This window comes from Protopterus annectens, chromosome 16.part0, assembly GCF_019279795.1.
Source record: "Protopterus annectens isolate FY-2018-M chromosome 16.part0, PAN1.0, whole genome shotgun sequence".
Classification (NCBI taxonomy): Eukaryota; Metazoa; Chordata; order Ceratodontiformes; family Protopteridae; genus Protopterus; species Protopterus annectens.
In genome coordinates, this window is record NC_056750.1 from 517,715,794 (window position 1) to 517,737,014 (window position 21,221).

Genomic DNA, 21,221 nt, shown 5'->3' on the forward strand with positions numbered 1-21,221 from the left:
ATGGGGATGCCTGGACATAGATCTATTTGCCTCCAGTCACAACTACCAACTAAAAAGATTCTGCACAAGGACTTATCACAGACCAGCATTGAAAGTGGACTCCCTATCTTTCAGCTTGAAAAAGTATATGCCTTTCCTCCACTGCCTCTCCTCCCCAAGGTGCTCCTGAAGGTCAGACAGGAGAAGCCAGAGATGATACTGATTGCCCCAGACTGGCCACGCCAGTACTGGTATCCAATCCTAAGGAACTTGTCTCAATGCCCAGCTTGGACCTTACCTCAAATACCTCATCTACTGTTCCAGCAAAACAATCAGATCCTGCACAGCCAACTCAGCTCTTTAAACCTGGCAGCATGGCGGATAATGTAGTCATACAAAACACACCTCTCAGGAAAGCTGTGATGGATGTCATTTTGGAAGCCAGAAGGCCTAGTACTAGAAAATGGAAGAGATTCTGTGCTTGGAACCAGGCACAAGGAACTGATACAGCTGTACCAAATATTCCTCAGATTTTGCAATACTTAACTGAGATGCTGGACAAAGACCTATCTTTTTCTTCGATTAAAATTCATGCATCTGCCATTTCGGCTCATTACAATACAGAGCCACCAATCTTTTCTCATCCTTTATTAAAGCAGTATTTCAGAGGAGCCAAAAATTTAAGGCCTCCAAGGAGATCACCGGTACCTGCATGAGACCTCAACTGTGTCTTGGAAAAACTCACCCTGCCTCCTTTTGAGCCAGCTTCTACTGCTGATATAAAGTTTTTTATCATGGAAAACAGCTCTGCTCATAGCAATAACTTCTACAAGACGAGTTTCAGAGCTACAGGCACTCATGGCTGTGGAACCTTTTATCATTTTTTATCCAGACAGGGTCTCACTGAGGACAAACTCAACATTTATGTCTATGGTGGTGTCCAGTGTGGCTCTTAACCAAACTATTCATCTGCCAACTTTTTATCCAAATCCACAGAACAGGGGGGAGAGAATTCTGCATTCTTTGGAAGTACACAGACAGCTTAGATTCTACTTTAACAGAACCAAAGTTTTCAGGAAGACAGAGCAATTACTAGTGGCATATGCTGCAGGATCACAAGGAAAGGCTATCCCAAAGCAGACTATTTCAAAGAGGTTAGGCCACTGCATTCGTTTCTGCTATTTACACCATGGCAAGCTAGTGCCTAAGGGCATAAGGCCACATTCCACCAGAGCTGCAGCCACTTCAGCAGCCTTTCTCAGGGGAGTACCAACCAAAGACATTTTCAAGGTTGCTACTTGGAGTTCAGTGCACACCTTTACAAAGCAGTATCATCTGCCACTATACTCTAAATCCAGGGCAGGCTTTGCCACTGCAGTTCTGCAGGGCCTCATAGCCACTCCTAATGCTGTTTAGCTCCAGCCTTCCAACCATAGCTTTGGGACTCTACCCAAATGTAATGACTGCAACAGTGAAACACGAAGAACATAGTACAGTTGTGTACACTTAACATAAATGTAGATGTTCGAGTGCATTCACTGTTGCAGTCCAGGTTACCTACCCGCCACCCCCCTTTTTTCTGCTGGAATTTTTCTTTTCTTCTCTGATTTACACAACCTATGTGGTGTATTTGCTTGTAGATGAAGGTAAAGTTTATATTGGTGCAAGTATATATATATATATATATATATATATATATATATATATATATATATATATATATAAATTTTGGCTGCCCTCTTAGGGGGCACCTGACATCTGGGGCAAGAAAAACTGAAGAAAATGGCGTTGGTTGCTTGTTTTATACCCCTGACGTCAGGGAAGGGGCGACTGCAGCCAATGCAGGACCCAAGACTTTGGAAGTCAGGCCGACTGAGGGCAGCCTGCCAGCAGGATTACCCAAATGTGATGACTGCAACAGTGAATACACTCGAACATCTGCATTTATGGTAAGTGTACACAACTGTACTTTCCCTTTGCCAAACTAACTTTTGTGTCTTGCTCAACCTACATAATCCAAGACTTGCATGAGCCTCCATCAAGTCCTTCCTGGGTGCAGTTTTAAATGCCATGGTTTGTCAGGTGTCCTTTCCATTAAAAAATAAAAATTCCTTTTGCATCCATTCTTCACTTTGATTGCTCATAGGTAATGCCTCACTCCAAGGTTTTCTCGAAAGCACTTGATCTTGTAATTGTCTGTTCCTCTTCAAGGCATTACAAGTGTGAATTCTAGTGGTGCAAAAGCCTCTAAGCCTGTAGAACATGAGATGCCACTTACTCTGCTGTGTCAGGGAGGAACTCTTAACAGTGGACAGGTTAGATCAAAATTGCTGTCTGTCTGTGGCTTGATAGCAGGCCTTAGCAAAGTAGCTGGACTGCTGTATATGTACCAGGAGAAGAGTTGTAACTTTTTAACTGAATTCCTTGTAACAGGCTACCTTTTACCCTACAGGAGCCTGTAAGAGTCCTTTAAAAAACAGCACAAGGTCAGGAGTCACCAGGTACTCTTGGCTTATCCCCACACTAATAAAGTTACATACTTTCTTAATCAAGTTCCCATTTGCATGCTTTTTTCTTCCTTTCATGCTTGGCTTCCTTGACCAATGACCATCAGTCTTCACCTCATTTGTTTATCATCAATGAGAGATCCCTAGTCTGGATGAAGCAAGAGCTGATGAGAGAGCACAGGCATTCTGGCAAGTGTGAAGGGGGTTCTTGTACCTCTCTACTTTGCTCCACCACATGGCAGGATTCATCCTTCTTTTGATGGCCTGAGGGCCTGGCTTAACACCCCCACTCCTGTCTGGGCTATATCAGGTATTTTCAGAATGTACCACAAATGGAAAATAATTGATGTTCATCATGTTACACTGCTGCAGTCATCACACTTGGGTCATTCTGCCGTCGGCGGTCCCGTAGTCTGCCTGAGTTCCAAAGTCTTGGTCCGGCGTTGGTTGCTGTCGCCTCTTCCCTGACATCAGTGCGCCAGGGGTATAAAAGATGCATCCAATGCCATTTTCTTCCGTCTTTCTTGCCGTGCAATGCCCGAAGCAAAAGCAGTTCACAAGTGCTGGTCGGCCGACTCCTGAGATTTTCGAAGTCGAATTTCAGATCCGAAGTCTTCAATAAAGCTAAGTGCCCCACTTGGGAAACTTTTTTCTTGCCTCAGACCGATGTTAGAAAAAGTTAATTGTATTTCTTGTGGGAAGCAAATACCTCATAAGGACTTCCACTCTTACTGTATTCCATGCCTAGGCCCCGATCACGACGTCACTAGTTGTCGGTTTTGCGCTAGATTTAACAAACGCACTATAAAATGACGTTTTGATTTTGCTTTGCACTACTTTGGCCGCAGATTCAATTATACTATGCCGTTGGATCAACCGACGACTGCAATTATGAAAAAACGCAAAGACAAGGATAAAGACAGGCATCCGAGGTCCAAAACCGATGACTAAGCCTCTTTCAGGCCAGTCGCCGGTTCTCAGTGAGGCGCTTTCGCAGCCCCTGACACCCGCTACCTCAGACCCACAGGCCGCCTCCGACTCCCACGTGGAGGCAGCTAGACCTCTGGAAACTCAAGGTATTGGGCCTACGGAAACTAACCCCTCAGATGGGTCCAGAGCCGCTGAGCAGGCAGCGGCTTCTGAGGGTGTCTTCAGACCTTCACAGCTTACCATTAAAGAAACAGCCAAGACAAAAACTCCATTAAAGACAAAGAAGCAAGTACAGCATTCTCCTGGACAGTCCTCCATGCCTAAGAAACAGATGCTTAAAATGGCCGAAGACCTCATTACTCTAATCAGGGGTTCCTATCCCCCTCCTGAGAAAAGGCCTAGGCAGGATACAGACTTTGATTCCTCTGATCAGGTTTCCATTTCCTCTGATTCCTCTTCAGACCAGGGATACTCTCTACCCCCCTATGAGGACTCTGATTCTGAAGAATCCATCCCTTCAGCCTCTCTTCCTGAGGATTATTCTTTTGGGGAAACCTTACATACCATGAGGGAGCATTTCCATTGGGAAAGTCAGGAGTATTCAGAATCCAAGAAAAGGCTCAGGGACTTTCTTTTTATTGCTTCAGCACAGGCCCCTAGCTATTCTGCCTGTGTTAAATATTGTGGATGATGTATTCTCTGAATCCAGTTTATCTCCCGATTCTTTACCCCCTGCACCAGCCAAGCCAGATGGGTATTATAGAGTCCCTGACTCTCATAAGTTTCTTTATAAAAAACATTCTGCTGATCCAGAAACTATTTCACAGGGTCCAAAAGGGGTTAAGGCTTCCATTGCAAAAAATCCAGTCCCCTCTGACAGAGATTCCAGAGCATTAGATAGATGGGGGAAGAAAGTTTACACCTCTGCAACTTTAGCAGTAAGGGCTTTAAATTGCCAGTTTCACATGCTTAAGTACCAACAATATTTAATGGCTCAGTTAAAACAGAAAATGCTTGCAAGCTCAGAAGCCCCTGACTATAAGGAAATGCAGGATTTATTGCATGCAGTTGAACAGGTGGGAAAACATACTCTGCAATGTGGTTTTGATTCTTTAGAGGCCTCTTGTAGAGCTGCAGTTACAGGTTCTGTGATTCGAAGACATGCTTGGTTAAAAGAACAGAGTTTACCTGATCATGTTAAGGCAAAATTATTGGATGCTCCTTTACAGCGTGATACCTTGTTTGGTATTAAGGCAGAAGAGGTGTTAAAGAAAATGGGGGATAAAGCTAAATCTATGCAAACAGTCAAAGATTTCTTACAGGTACAGCCACCTCGATTTAGCAGAAACTGGCCTACAAAGAATTGGTCCTTTCCAGTGTCAGACAGGCCACAGAGAGGTAGATACAGACCCCCAAGAGGCAGATCTCAACCCCAAGGCTCTAACAGACAACGACAGTGGGGCACCTCAACCCCAAAAGGAGGTGAGGACCAGTCTCAACCTTACAGGAAACAGTCCCAGTGACTTTCCCCTGCGTACGCCAAGCACTCCCTTGTAGGCAGCCCCCTAAGGGGGAAAACTAGCATTTTTTCTCAAAATTGGCAGACAATCACCCAAGACAAATGGGTTCTGAATATAGTGGCTCACGGTTACAGATTCCACTTCCACACTTTTTACCAAGGCTAAAAGGAATGCCAAACCTGCCACAAAATCAATGGGCAGAGGCTCAAAAACAAATTTCAGCCCTCATGGACATGAGAGCTATTCAAAAAGTACCACAGCAAGAACAAGGACAAGGATTTTACTCAAGACTCTTCCTGGTCCCCAGAAAGGACAAAGCCTGGAGACCCATTCTAGACCTTTCAACTCTATAAATACGTACCTGGATGTTCCGAAATTCAAAATGTTGACACCACAGCACCTTCTTCCCATGCTGGGCAAGAAGGCTTGGCTTGTTACTCTGGACCTCAAAGAGGCATACCTGCATGTCCCTATCGGACAAAATTGCAGAAGATACCTCAGATTCAAAGCTGGTACAATGCACTACCAATTCTCTGCACTGCCCTTTGGCTTATCTACTGTGTCCAGGGTCTTTACAAAGTGCCTGGCACCAGTAATTGCATTTTGCAGACAAAAAGGAATTCAAATATATCCATACCTGGATGACTGCCTCATTCAAGCAGAGACAAAAGACATTCTTCAACAGCATCTGGCGTTTGTAAGAAGGTTGCTAACTTCTCTAGGGTACACAGTAAAAGAAAAGAAGTCGAAACTAGTGCCCTCACAGCAGATAACTTTCCTGGGTGCCAGTTTAAATACAACGACCCAGATGGCTTACCTCACGCCAGACAAACAAGGACAACTGACTGAATATTTTCAGTTACTAGCAAAGAAGTCCCATCTCCCTGGAAGAAAAATTCTGCAGGCTCTGGGATTCATGGCATCCTGCATACTACTAATACCATATGCCAGACTGCATATGAGGAAATTACAATGGTACCTAAGAAGTGTTTGGACTCAACACTCTCACAGTTTGGAAGCAGTAATTCCAATAATTCCCTGCCTACAACAGGAGTTTCAATGGTGGGCACAGGCACGTCACCTCAACAAGGGTCAGCCTTTCACTCTACCCACAGCCAGGCAGAGTCTTAATAACAGATGCTTCGGATTACGCCTGGGGAGCACACATGGCAGGAAAATGTATTCAGGGCAAGTGGACCACGAACCAAATGCATCTTCACATCAATCAAAAAGAGATGTTGGCTGTTCAAAATGCCCTAACAGCTTTCAAGGAACTTCTGCATCCAGGACAATTACTATTAAGGACAGACAACACCACAGTAATGTGGTACATAAGCAAGGGGGCACTCATTCCTATCCCCTGTGCAGGCAAGCCATGACCTTGTGGAACACCGCTCTAACTTATCGAGTTGATCTGCAAGCACAATTCCTGCCAGGAAGGAAAAATACTCTAGCAGACGACCTAAGCAGAAATATCATGGACCCTCACGAATGGAAATTGAATCCACAAGTCTTCAGCAAGGTAACACAAAAATGGGGATGCCCAGACATAGATCTTTTTGCCTCCCCACTGAACTGCTAACTACAAAAATTCTGCACAAGGACTTACCACACCCAAGCATGGAAAGTAGATGCTCTCTCATTCAGCTGGAAAAACCTAAAAGTTTATGCCTTCCCACCACTGCCTCTCCTTTCAAAGGTACTCTTAAAAGCCAGACAAGAAAAACCACAGATGATCCTGATTGGGTACCAGTGCTGGCATGGCCAGTCTGGAGTAATCTTAAAGAACTTGGCTCAAGGCCCACCATGGATTCTGCCTCAAACTTCACACCTTCTGACTCAACAAAACAATCATATCCTGCACGGTCAGCTCAAAACACTAAACCTGGCTGCATGGCAGATCCATTAGTCAGACAGGCAACACCTCTCTCTAAAGCTGTTATGGATGTCATTTTGGATGCCAGGAGGCCTAGCACCAGGAAATCTTACTCTGAAAAATGGAAGAGATTCTGCGCCTGGAACCAGGCTCAAAGCCTTGACCCTCTTGTCCCAAACATGCCTCATATTCTACAATACTTAACTGAGATGCTGGACAAAGGCCTATCCTTCTCATCAATTAAGATCCACGCCTCTGCCATTTCAGCACATTACAACACGGATCCTCCTTTATTCTCTCATCCCTTGCTAAAGCAGTACCTCAGAGGGGCAAAAAACATAAGACCGCCCCGGAGGGCACCAACACCAACTTGGGACCTCAATTTTGTTTTGGAAAAACTGACCCTGCCACCTTCGGAGCCAGCCAATACAGCCAAACTAAAATTTTTATCATGGAAAATAGCTCTACTCCTGGCAGTAACTTCAGCACGAAGAGTCTCAGAGCTACAGGCATTAATGGCAGTGGAACCCTTTATAATTTTTCATCAGGACAGGGTTTCTTTAAGGACAAACCCTACCTTCATGCCAAAGGTGGTATCCAGTGTGGCCCTTAACCAAACCATCCATTTGCCAACCTTTTATCCAAACCCCCAGAGTAAAGGGGAAAAACTACTGCACTCTTTGGACATACACAGGCAGCTACGCTTCTACTTGGACAAAACAAAGGCTTTCAGAAAACTGAGCAACTGTTTGTGGCATATGCTGCAGGATCACAGGGCAAGGCTATCTCAAAGCAAACTATCTCCAAATAGATAGGACACTGTATTCGTTACTGCTACACACAGCATGGAAAATCAGTCCCTAATAATATTAGGCCACATTCTACCAGAGCAACAGCAACTTCAACAGCCTTTCTCAGAGGAGTACCAACCAAGGAAATTTTGGGAGGCGGCAACTTGGAGTTCAGTGCACACCTTTACCAAGCATTACCACTTGCCTATTTACTCTAAATCCAGAGCAGGATTTGCCACTGCAGTTCTGCAGGGCCTCATAGCCAATCCGAATTCTTTATAGACCAGCCACCCAACCTTAGCTTTGGGATTCTACCCAAGTGTGATGACTGTAGCAGTGTAACACAATGAACATAGTACAGTTTTGTACCTACCATAAATGTAGATGTTAGAGTGTTCACACTGCTGCAGTCCAGGTTACCCTCCCTCCATCCCCTCTGTCCTAGCTGGGCTTATCTATACCTGTCTACCCTTTACAACCTTTGTGGTGTATTTGCTTGTATCTGAAGATATTGTTTTTATTTTATATATATGTTTTATTAGCAATATGTATTGCCTACCTACCTGGGGGCACCTGACATCTGGGGCAAGAAAAACTGAAGAAAATGGCGTTGGATGCATCTTTTATACCCCTGGCGCACTGACGTCCGGGAAGAGGCGATAGCAACCGACGCCGGACCAAGACTTTGGAACTCAGGCCGACTACGGGTCTGCCTGATGGCAGGATAACCCAAGTGTGATGACTGCAGCAGTGTGAACACTCGAACATCTACATTTATGGTAGGTACAAAACTGTACTGTCTTCATACAACAGAACTGCAGAGTCACCCACTCACAGGGCTACATAATATGCAGTGAAAACTAAGGGGGTGTTGTTTGTGAATCTGAACCCCTCCCATGGTAGCGGACATGGGCATCCACAGTACTGTAGGGACTTGCATTACCTTTCACTGTGGATGGGCTTGTTTGCATGTTTACAGTGCTACTTTAACAAACTTGCAAAGTCACCCAAGTACCCCCAGTATGGTGTTGCTTAACTTGTATTTTCGGTTACTAATTGACTGCAGTATAGAGAGTAAGCATGGAAAAGTATAATGAAGACAGCTGAAGGAATGTATGTCACCAGGGGAATTCTGTTTTCAGCTGAGTAGTTTTGGAGACTCTACAGTACAGTGTAAGAGGCTTGTTAGCAGGAAGCTTGCTTTGCCGTTTCTTTCCAAATGATAGAAGGTTATTTTTGTGAGGCTTTGCAGGCCGCTGTATGTGAGAATGTTTGCCATCTGAGATTAGATGGTTATGCAGTTTTTGTGACGCACAAGCATGACAGCAGCCATTGTTTTCAGGATGCTTGTGTAGACCTAACATGAAGTGTTAACGTTGTGTTTTTTATGAGAGGAGAGACTCTTCTGATCACTGAATTAACTTTGTGTAGTTTTGTTCAAAATTATAGCTACATTTGTTTTGGTAATGTGAATGACATGTTTACTTATTATTTTCTTCCTTTTGCCTTTGCCTAACAGGAGGAAACTGATGGAAGAACTACCTCTCCTTGGAAGGTAGGAAAATTTCATAATTACTGTATAAACTGTGTAGCCATTGTGATAAGTTGACTTTTCTGTTAGACTCATCACCTGACGATGGCTGTTATAGAGAAACTGTGCCGTGCTGAGGTCCCTAGGACCTCTTTCCCCCTTTCCTTCCCAGGACTTTCTTCTGTGACTACACCCATCAGGTAATCTTCCTGTCTTTGGCAGGAAGAGTTGCACAGCAGGCTCGACTCTGGGGAAATATGCAAGGAGCTTCTCTGAGCACAGACCATCTAGATTTCAAACCTCTAAGCACACATCAGCTTTGTTCATACATTAATACAGGTCCCTTCAGAGCCTGACACCCTTGGATTGGGAACACAAGATGTTGGCCTTGGTGAAGGCCCAGCTTTAATACAGTGTTCTCGTCTCTTGTGTGTTTAGTGTGGCTTGAAAGAGACACTCACCATTTTTTCTGCTACCCCTCCTTTGGCCCCTGTTTTGGTGACAGTAATATTGGAATCTGCACCAGTTCCATTGATACTGGCAGATCCCTTTTAGGCATCAGTGATTTCTTCAGCGCTGACCTAGTCGATTCTGGGGACCACTAAGATTGAGGAGTTTGTTTTCAACCACTCTGTACTAATTCCAACCCCAGTATTGCTTCAGCCACTGTTTACATTGATGCACTCTGCATTCAACCCCTTAACTCCAATATTTACTGGAGGTGACTTCAGCTCATGAATCTTCATATGTCCATCTGTTTCTGTGTTGCAGTATTCATACTGTGGGGATTTCCAGCCCTCAAGCGATCCGACGTTGGCTCCTGTACAAAAGCTTAAGCCTGGCTGCTGTAGGTGTGTGGGGCATCACACGTAGGGCCATAAAACAGGGACTATAAATGTGATGTCTGCACGCACAGACAGCTGCAGACAACATACCCTTCGATCCGCTCTTTAGTACGAAGACTTCAAAAAAGATAAGTACCCCGTTGGGGTTTTCATTTTTCTTACTACTTGAGCTTGGTTGCTGTAGGTGTTGTTTCTGCTATTAACCGATGTCTGAGAAAAGAGCAAATGTAATTGTGGGCGTCCAGTACCGCATAAGGATTCACATGACCAGTGCGTGTTTTTTTAGGTGAGGAGCACGACCATAAGGCCATCTCCATTTGTCAGTCATTTGTACCAAAAACACCTTCACAGCCATCTGGCAGCTTTAAATTTGTATCTTGAGTATCAAAGTTTGAAATGCCTTGCTCACAGGATGGATCCCGATTCGGTCTCCCAATCCGAACAACCGAGGAAGAAGGCCAAGGTTTCCAAGCCTACTCCCATTGCCGCTCCGCTATCGGACGTCTCACGACTACCGATTTAGGGCCCAGGGACCGCTAATTCTTCCGTCAGAGTTGACTGATCCTCTGGAAGAGGCCATTACTGAAGCTACGGAGAGCACGTCAGCGGAGCCAACACAGATGCCGGCCTCAGCCGACATCGAGGGGGAGCCAGTACTTGGTCAGCCGACCGAGACTCCTCCTGCTCCAGCCCAGACCTTGGTTCCTGGCCAACTGCTAAGCCAACGCCAACTAAGAAAAACGAAAAAAACCAAACACTTGAGCCCCATGCCTCAAGCTACTCCAGATTGGTAGACGTTCACCATTTCTCCTCCAGAGGATATTTCCTTTGGGGAAACCATCACAGAAATGAGAGCGTACTTCAAGTGGGATACCACCTTGATGACAGACACCCAATAAAGATATTTTGAGCTTCTGCAGTTAGAATCTCCCCCCCCCCCTCAGTTGTTCCCCCAGTTCTACCAGCCTTTCTGGACGCCGTTAATTCTGCCTCCAAGAATCCAGATTCTCAACCACCTGCCCCCAAAAGGTCAGATAGATTTTATCAAGTTCCAGATGAACAAATGTTTCTAGTGAAACCTCCCATGTTTGACCCTGCAGTCATTGCTGTCTCTCCTGACAGACAAATCTAGGCAATTACCCTCTTCTTCCCTTTTGCCCTCAGACAAGGATAGCAAAACCATGGACAGAATGGGTAAAAAAAGTATATACCTTCTCCACCTTAGCCTTTAAGGCTGTAAATTACCAAACACACATGGTAAAATATGCCTTGGACCTTAGGCCTCCACCTTGTTAGCCTCTACCTGTGACTGTCCCACAAAAACTGACATTGCATCTAAACTGTCTTTAGCTACTCAAGTAGCCAGATACTCGATTAAGTGCAATTATGATGCAGCAGAAGCATCAGCTAGGTCTGCTGCATCCGCATTTGTCTTGTGTAGATATTCCTGGCTATGTCTCCAACGTCTACCAGAGGACTTTAAATCCAAGATAATGGATGCTCCTCTAGACAACAATCTCTTATTTAGTAAGAATTCAGCAGAACTTTTCAAAAATTTACAAGAGAAAAGTAAAGAGCTTCAAGACATCAAGCACTTGCTGGTGTCCCCCTTCCCCAGATACTACAGGAACTACCCGGCTAAGACTTCTTTTGTAAGAAGAACACAATCTACATCTCATCCTTCCTCCTCTTGACCACATAAAGCGTCCAGAAGATTGCCTTACTCCAGACCTTCTAATTCCCAGGGACCTGCCAAGCAGCCTTTTCCTGACCAAGGAGGGTCCAGTTCAGAGAGACTGCCTGGATCAGCTCCCTCTGTCAGCCCGCCTTACCCAATGCCTCCTCCTTCTGGAAAACAATTACCTCGGATACTTGGGTGCTTTCCATCATCCAAAAAGGATATTTCCTATCCTGGAAGGAAAAGCCAAAGCCACAAATAATTCCCTTCCCTCCAAGGAGACCAGCTACATTTATTCCCTCTCATATTGAAAGAACTCCTGACTCTAGGAACTATAGACCCAAATTCCCTCAGGACAGAAAGGAAGAGGCTTCTATTCCCACCTTTTCCTCATCCCCAAAAAAGATGGCCCTTGGAGGCCAATTCTGGACTTATCTAAACCTGTTCCTAAAAGTTCTGTCCTCCAGGATGCTCTCCCTACAAACTTTGCTACCCCTCATTCCACCCAAAGCCTTCATGGTTTCTCTGGATCTAAAGGATGCCTACCTGCACATCCCTATCAGACACTCCCACAGGAGGTTTCTGTGCTGGACATTCTTCACACTTTGTTCACAGCCTTGCCCCTTTGGCTTGTCTACTGCTTCCAGAGTATTTGCAAAGTTCCTGGTCCCAGCCGTTGCCTGTTGCAGAACTAAGGGACTACAAATCTACCCTTACCGGGATGACATTATTATTCTGGCTGAATCAGAATCCACCCTGCAAACCATCTCAAATTCACAGTGGCTGTCCTCCACAACTTGGGCTTCACTGTCAACCTCCAGAAGTGCTCACTTCTTCCTCAGCAGGACAAAGTTTTCCTAGGCTGCAGGATAAGAACAGAATTGATGAGATCCTTTATCCCACTGGACAAAGTGCACTCTCTCTCCAGCCCTTTTCAAGACCTATTTAAGAAATTCCATCTCTCAGCAAGACAATTTCTGCAAGTCCTAGGTCTCATGGCAGCAACCATTCCCATGCTCCCATTAGACAAGATGCACATGAGAAAGTTCCAATAGTATTTAAAAAATGTATGGCCTCAAAGCCAACATTCATTAGACAAACTTACTTCTCTCCTTCCCTGCCTAAAAACAGAACTAAAGTGGTAGATTCAGCAAGTTTCCCAGAACCAGGGTGTCCCACTCCAGCTAAACTTACCCCCCCCCCCATCACTCAGACCATGCACACAGATGCATCAGATTTAGGGTGGGGAGCAGAGTTCAAGGGCTTTAGGGTACAACAGCATTAGAACCCTGCACTTCAATAGCAACACATCAGTGTCAGGGAAGTGACAGCAGTATTACTGGCTCTCAAAGCTTTCCTTCCAGTCTTGCAGCCAGCCTGGTACACATTGTAACAGACAACACGACTGTCATGTGGTACATCAGCAAGCAAGGAGGGACAGAGGCGTACCAGTTATGCCAGATAACTCTACAAATCTGGGAAATAGCAACTAGACACAACCTTTTACTGCAGGCCTCTTACATCCCCTCTCAGGAAAACAAGCAAGCAGACATGCTCAGCAGAACATCCTCCCCTCAGCACGAATGGATGTTGCACAGGGAAACCTTCTTAGACATCATCCACCAGTGGGGCACGCCTCAAGTGGATCTGATGTTCTTCATGTTTCACTGTTGCCGTCATCACTTTTGGGTTGTCTGCTTGTAGTAGCCCTCAGTCGGCCAGATTAACAAAGTCTTGGGTCCTTTGTCGGTTGCTGTCCCTTCTTCCATGATGTCATGTCATCAGGGGTATAAAACATGCAGCTGGCGCCATTACATCAGTCTTTCTTGCTGTGCGGTGCCCGAAGCAGATGCAGTTCGCAAATGCCGGTTGGCCGACTCCTGAAATTGAAGTTTTCGAGTTTCAGAGCCGAAGTCTTCCAACTAAAGCTAAGTACCCCATTGGGGAAACTTTTTCTTGCTCCTTACCACTGTCAGTAAAAGTTAATTGCATTATTTGTGGGAAGCAAATACCTCATAAAGATTTTCATTTGTACTGTATTCCTTGCCTAGGCCCTGACCACGATGTACCGTGCTGTCGGTTTTGTGCTTTATTTAATCATCGCACTATCCGTTGGCTGTATATTTTCGCCTCTAAATATTTCGGTTCTGTTTAATTATCCAGAAATGTCATCGGTTAGCCATCTGACTACCGGGATTCCGAAAAAAACGCAAGGATAAAGACAGAGACAGGCCGCCGAGGTCCAAAACTGCTGACGACGCTTCTCCTAAGCCAGTCGCCAGTTCGCTGGTACTCAGTGAGGCGCTTTCGCAGCCCCTGATACCCGCTACTTCTGATTCACAGGCCTCTACCGAGACCCATTCGGAGTCTGGTATGCCGCGTGATGCTTCAATTATGGAACCTGCGGATGTCTCTACCTTGGATGGGTCTGGAGCCTCTGTACAGGCACCGGCTTCTGAGGATGTATTCAGGCCTACGGACTTGCATATTAAACTGACGCCTCCTTCTTCTTTTAGGCTTAAATCTCGAATCATGCTAAAAAACTAACACCCAGGCCACATGCTCGGGCCTCTATGCCTAAGAAACAAATGATAAGAATGACTGAAGGTCTTGTAACTCTAATCAGGGGAAACCAGTCTCCCCCTTCTAAGAGACCTAGGACTGAAGTTGTTTATGAATCTTCTGACCAGGATTCTGATTTTTCTGATTCTTCTGATGATCTGGATTTGTCCTAATCTACTTATGAGGATTCTGATGCAGAGGACTCTATTCCCTCTGCTTCCTCTCCAGAGGATTTTTCTTTTGGTGAAACCTTACATACTCTATGGGAGCATTTCCACTGGGAAAGCCAGGATTTTTCTGGTTCAAAAAAGTGGCTTGGGGATTTCTTACTCCTGCCGCAGCATAGGCCTTTAGCTGTTCCTCCTGTACTAGACATTGTTCATGCCTTTTCGGAATTTGGTTTGGCCCCTGATTCTCTGCCTCCGGCTCCCAGAAAACTTAACAGATATTACAGGGTTCCTGATTCACACAAGTTCCTTTTTAAAAATCCTATTGCGGATCCAGAGATTATTTCATAGGGACCCAAGGGCATTAAGGCTTCTACTGCTAAAAATCCTACCCCTTCTGATAGAGACTCCAGGGCGCTGGATAGATGGGGTAAGAAGGTTTACACTTCTGCAACCTTTGCCATTAGGGCTTTAAACTGCCAGGTTCATATGTTAAAGTATCAATGACATGTTATTGGATTGCTTAAACAGAAAATTATGTTAATTCCTGACTGTGTGGAAAATAAAGAATTACAGGATTTAATGCATTCTGCTGAACAGGTTGGAAAACATACTTTGCAGTGTGGATTTGATTCTTTAGAGGCCTCTTGCAGGGCTGCTGTTACTGGTTCTGTGCTCAGAAGGCATGCTTGGCTTAAGGAGCGATCTTTACCTGATCATGTTAAAGCTAAATTGTTGGATGCTCCCTTAAATCAGGACCGCCTGTTTGGCAACAAGGCTGAGTAAGTTCTTAAAAAGATTGAAGATACAGCTAAATCTATTTAAACTGTTAAAGATTTCTTACAAGTTCAGCCTCCTAGATTTAGTAGGCACTGGCCTTTTAAAAATTGGTCCTTTCCAGCCCCTTCCAGGTCTTCTCAAGCCAAACCCCAGACATAGCAGAAACCCCAGGTTTCAGTGCCAGGGGAGACACAAGACTAAGCAGTGGGGGGTTTCCGCATCCAAATCCGGTAGTAGTAAGATTCCCCCTATGGAAAACAGCCTCAATGACTTGCTTCTAAAACTTCCAAGCACTTCCCAACTGACTGCTCCTTTAGGCGGAAAGGTTGGTCTGCAGGCCAGAAAATGGGAACTCATTACTCAGGACAAATGGGATTTAAATATAGTGTTCCAAGGATACAGATTTCACTTCCACGCCTTACCAACACCAAGTGGGTGGCCGGATCTACCCCCAAATCAGTGGGGAGAGGCCCAAAATCAAGTACTCTCTCTCTTAAGCATGGGAGCTATTCAGTTGGTACCAGAAGAGGAAAAGGGACAAGGGTACTATTCTAGACTTTTCCTGGTACCCAGAAAAGGCAATACATGGCGTCCTATCCTAGATCTTTCTACTCCAAATGCCTTTCTGGTGATTCCAAAATTCAATATGCTAACTCTTCACCAGCTGCTTTCTATGCTAGGCAAAGATGCATGGTTGACAACACTAGACTTAAAAGAAGCATACCTGCACATCCCTATCAGGGAGTCTTGCAGAAAATACTTGTGCTTCAAAGCAGGCTACATGCACTATCAGTTCTCTGCACTGCCCTTTAGCTTATCTACAGCGCCCAGGGTATTCACAAAGTGCCTAGCTCCAATCATTGCATTCTGCAGGCAAAGAAATATTCAAATATACCCATATCTGTCTGTGGAACCTAGTCGGACTTTCCCGGTCAACAAATGTTAAATAAATAAAATTTAAAAAAATTGTCTAATTCAGGCAGAAAGCCAGGACATACTTTTGAATCATCTGGCCTTTGTTCAAAGGGTGCTGACTTGTATGGGGTACACCATAAACGAAAAGAAATCACACCTGGTACCCCGTCAACAAATTATATTCCTAGGAGCAAGCCTGAATACAACTTCCCAGATGGCTTTCCTCACGCCAGAGAAACGGATTCATTTGACAACCTACTTCAGACAAGTGGCCATAAAAACCCAGCTATCTGCAAGGCAAATACTGCAAGTCTTGGGGTTAATGGCCTCCTGCATTCTTCTAATTCCATATGCAAGGCTGCATATGAGGAAACTGCAATGGAGTCTCAAAAGCCTATGGTGTCAACATTCACAGGATCTAGAAGCAGTGATTCCTATCATTACCTTGTCTACGCCTAGAGTGCCTTTGTTGGGCAGAGGCCTGCCACCAAAACGGGACTACCTTTCACACTACCCCCTGCCACCTAAACCTTAACAACAGACACATCAGACTATGCATGGGGGGGCCCACCTGTCAGGGAAGTGCATTCAGGGCAAATGGAACCCAAGTCAAATGCACCTGTATATGAATCCGAAAGAAATGTTAAAGGTACAGAATGCTCTGACAGCCTTCAAGGACCACATTCTTCCAGGACAATTAATGATAAAGATGGACAACACCACTGTTATGTACATTCTTACCCCCCTCTGCAGACTAGCCATGGCATTGTGGAACACAGCCCTGAGCTATCAAGTATATTTACAAGCTCAGTTCCTGCCAGGAAAACTAAATACACTGGCAGACGAACTAAGCAGAAACCTCATGGACCCACCCGAGTGGAAACTGGAACCAAGGATTTTCAACATGTTGACAAGAAAATGGGGGAGCCCAGATTATAGACCTGTTTGCCTCCCCCCAAAATTATCAGTTGGAGAAATTCTGCACACGGACTCCCCACAAACAAGCTTGGAAAGTGGATGTTTTGTCCTTCAGCTGGAAAAATAGTTTATGCCTTTCCTCCTCTGCCTCTGCTCTCCAAAGTACTACTAAAGATCAAACAAGACAAACCAAGGACGATTTTGATTGCACCATACTGGCCATGCCAACTCTGGTACCCCCTCTTGTGCAGTGTGTCACGGTGGGCCCTATGGCACCTGCCTCCAACTCCTAATCTATTGTCTCAACAGGAGAACCAAATTCTGCACCCACAACTTCAAACACTGAATATAGCAGCCTGGCTAATTACATAATTTCTCCTTTACCATCCCTCAGTAAACCAGTGATGGATATCATTTTAGAGGCAAGGAGGCCTAGTACCAGAATGTCTTATGCAGAAAAATGGAAAAGATTCTGTGCCTGAAACCAATCCCAAGGGATGAGCACAACAGTGCCCAGTTTACCTCAGATTTTACTGTACTTAACTGAGATGCTTCATAAGGGCGTGTCTTTCTCCTCCATCAAAATTCACACATCAGCCATCACAGCTCATTATAACACAGAACCCACCCCTCTTCTCTCATTCACTGCTTAAGCAGTTCCTCAGAGGGGCCAAAAATCTACGACCACCCAGGAGAGCTCCAACTCCAGCCTGGGACCTCAACTTTGTATTGGAAAAGCTCACCCTTCCTCCTTTCAAGCCAGCTGCCACTGCTGACTTAAAATTCCTTTCTTAGAAAACAGCTTTCCTTTTAGCAATCACTTCAGCAAGAAGGGTATCTGAATTACAGGCCCTCATGGCAGTGGAGCCTTTCATCATCTTTCATGCGGACAGGGTGTCCCTCAGGGCCAATCCCTACTTCATGACCAAGGTGGTATCCAATGTGGCCCTTAATCAGTCCATACATTTGCCAACCTTCTTTCCTAATCCACAGAACAAAGGGGAACGGATTCTAAACTCCTTAGACATGCACAGACAACTTAGATTCTACTTGGACAGGACTAAACCTCAAAGGAAATCTGATCAACTGCTGGTGGCATTTGCTGCTGGGGCAGAGGGAAAGGCTATTTCAAAGCAAACTATTTCCAAATGGATAGGCCATTGCATTCATTTATGCTACAAACACCATGGAAAACCTATCCCACAGGGGATCAGACCCCACTCTACCAGGGCTGCATCTACCTCTACAGCCTTTCTCAGAGGCGCCCTACCAGGGACATCCTAGAAGCTGCTACCTGGAGTTCTGTACATACTTTCAGCAAGCATTACCATCTGCCAATTTTCTCTAAATCTAGAGCTGGCTTTGCCACTGCAGTCTTACAGGGCCTTTTAGCTGGTCCTAATAATATTTAAATTCCTCCTCACATCCTTAGCTTTTGGAATCTACCCAAAAGTGATGACTGCAACAGTGAAACACTAAGAACATAGTACAATTCTGTACACTTACCATAAATGTAGATGTTCAAGTGTATTCACTATTGCAGTCCTGGTTACCCTCCCTCCAGCCCCCTTCTTTTTTTTGGATATACCTCTACTTTCCTTTGCTATCTTCAAAAACTTTTTGGTGTATTTGCTTTTTTGTTGGAGGCATAACTTTGTATATTTATAGATTTAATTGCTTCCAATTAAGGGGGCACCTGAAATCTGGGGCAAGAAAAATTGATGTAATGGCGTCGGCTGCATGTTTTATACCCCTGACAACCTGACGTAATGGAAGAAGGGACAGCAACCGACGCGGGACCTAAGACTTTGTTAATCAGGCCGATTTGGGTTATCTGCTTCCAGTAGCCCTCAAAGTGATGACGGCAACAGTGTATACACTCTAACATCTACATTTATGGTAAGTGTACACAACTGTACTTTTTCCTTCCCCCCCCAGAGCAGACAAACAGTTTTGCCCCAGGGATCACACTCCAGTAGCATGGAGAGTGAATGCCTTCAGCTTTCGATGGAAGGGAATGTTCCTGTATGCTTTCTTCCCTTCCCTCTAATACACCAGGTCCTGCTGAAGATCAACAAGGACCAACCAAAATGTCTTGCTGGCCAAGGCAACACTAGTTCCCCCTTTTTCACTTCATAGCCAAGGGCAATCACCACACGTTACCCCACAAGGTGGACCTTCTCACCCAACAAAAGGGATCTCTTTCATCCTCAGCTGCCTTTACTACACCTGATCCTTTGGGTGGTCAACTTCTGATCGCTTTCAGACAACTGTAATCAGAAGATGGGCTCTCAGTCCTGAGGGAGGCCAGGAAGCCATCTGCCAGAAAAAAGTATTTGTCCAAATGGCAGAGATTCACAAATTGGTGTGCGCTTAAGGACAGGGACCCTTTTCAAGCAGATCCCTCTTTGGTCCTTAGTTATGTATGTGAGCTTATTAAGGACGGACTGGCATATTCATCTCTGAAAGTCCACCTTTCTGCCATTTCAGCCTGCTTGCCTTTACAGCCACCTCTGCTCTCCAGACTTGATATTAAACTTTTCCTGAGAGGGGTCTTGCACATCAGACCACCAAGGAAACACATCCCTTCTCCCTGGGGTCTCAACTTCATACTGGAAAAACTAACCCTACCTCCTTTTGAGACAGCAAGCACAGCATGCCTGCAAATTTGCAAATGGAAAACCATTCTCTCAGTGGCCATCACCTCCGCAAGAAGAGTGTTTGAACTGCAGGCCCTCATGGCCTGTCCCCCTTAGGCCACCTTCCGCAAGGACAGGGTGACGTTGCAAACTAACCCTTCCTTCATGCCCAAAGTGGTGAATGAATTCTCTCTTAACCAGTCTATTCATCTACCGACATTCTTTCCCTCTCCATCTAATAATGCAGAGAGGATCCTTCATTCTCTGGATGTGCACAGACAACTAAGATTCTACTTAGATAAAACTAGATCTTTCATAAATTCTGTTCAACTCTTCATCTCCTTCCACCCCAGGGCTCTAGGTAAGGCAGTCTCCAGACAAACCATTTTCTCCTAGATTAGGAAATTCATTCTCTTCTACTACACTCACCTTGGCAAACCATTGCCCTTAGGGGTTAGAGCTCATTCCACTGGGAATGGCTACCTCTAAAGCCTTTCTCAAAGGGCTGGACACAGCCTCCATCACGGAAGCTGCTACCTGGTTTACAGTTCACACTTTTACTAAGCACTACAAGCTAGGCCACGTCTCCAGGGCCAGAGCAGGATTTGCCAGACAATCCTGCAGGAATTCTTAGAATCCTCTATCTCTGCCCCCGCCCATCACTCTTCCTAAAGCTGTGGTACTCTCCCACAGTATGAATACTGCAACATAGGAATAGGAGGACATAGAATAGTTGTGTAAATTCTTAACATAACCGTAGATGTCCTCTCTCATGTTGCAATATTCCATCCTTCCTTCCCTCCCTCCATACTCCCTTCTCCTTTTTAAGGATGCTTGGTCTTCACCTATGCATCATCTCTCTACAGGCTATTCTGTTCAACCCTGCAGGGGTATTTGCTGTTAAGCTTCTCCTTGTGCTTATTCACACATATCTGGGCTTCAAGTTCTGAGGTCTGTGCGTGCAGACATCGCATTTATAGTCCCTGTTTTATGGCCCTACGTGTGACATCCCACGCACCTACAGCAACCAGGCTTAAGCTTTTGTATAGGAGCTGATGTCAGATCGCCTGAGGGCTGGAAATCCCCACAGTATGAATACTGCAACATGGAAGAGAAGAACATCTATGGTTATGGTAAGATTTTACATAGCTATTCTTTCTGATGGTTGGGGTTGGTGTTCCTTCAGAGGTAGCAGTGCCAGCTTTAGCTGACTTGTAAATGAAGGGGAAACCTTAGTCAAGTTCTTAGCAAGGACCGGTACAGGCTCCATAGATTCCAACATGAGACACTGTCCATTTTGAATGCTCCAGCCGTTCATCACCGATTTTCCTGTAGAACAGATTACCAGATAGGCTCAGATTGCTCAGATCTAGGGCACTGTCTTTCTAGGAGAGTTCAGATGAGTCTTTCCCAGCAACACAGGAAAGAAACAGTGTAAGAGGAAGCACCTGGAGTTCCCTTCACAGTCTATCTCCCCAGATAAAGGTTTTGATGAAGAGGAAGCTTCCTCCACATCCTGTCCTGAAGATGCCACATTTGATGATATTCTGGAGATCATAAAGCAGAGTTATTTTCTTATAAAC

At 45.1% G+C, this 21,221-nt stretch overlaps 1 protein-coding gene across 1 annotated transcript in view; it reads left to right on the plus strand.

Annotated features, from left to right (window-relative positions):
* SPTAN1 (spectrin alpha, non-erythrocytic 1) overlaps nt 1–21,221 on the plus strand; it is a gene marked incomplete in the record, with an annotated part of 2,849,969 nt that overhangs the window by 1,345,502 nt on the left and 1,483,246 nt on the right. Inside the window, 1 exon segment of the mRNA XM_044058813.1 lies at nt 9,123–9,158. Coding sequence (XP_043914748.1) covers nt 9,123–9,158 — 36 coding nt within the window.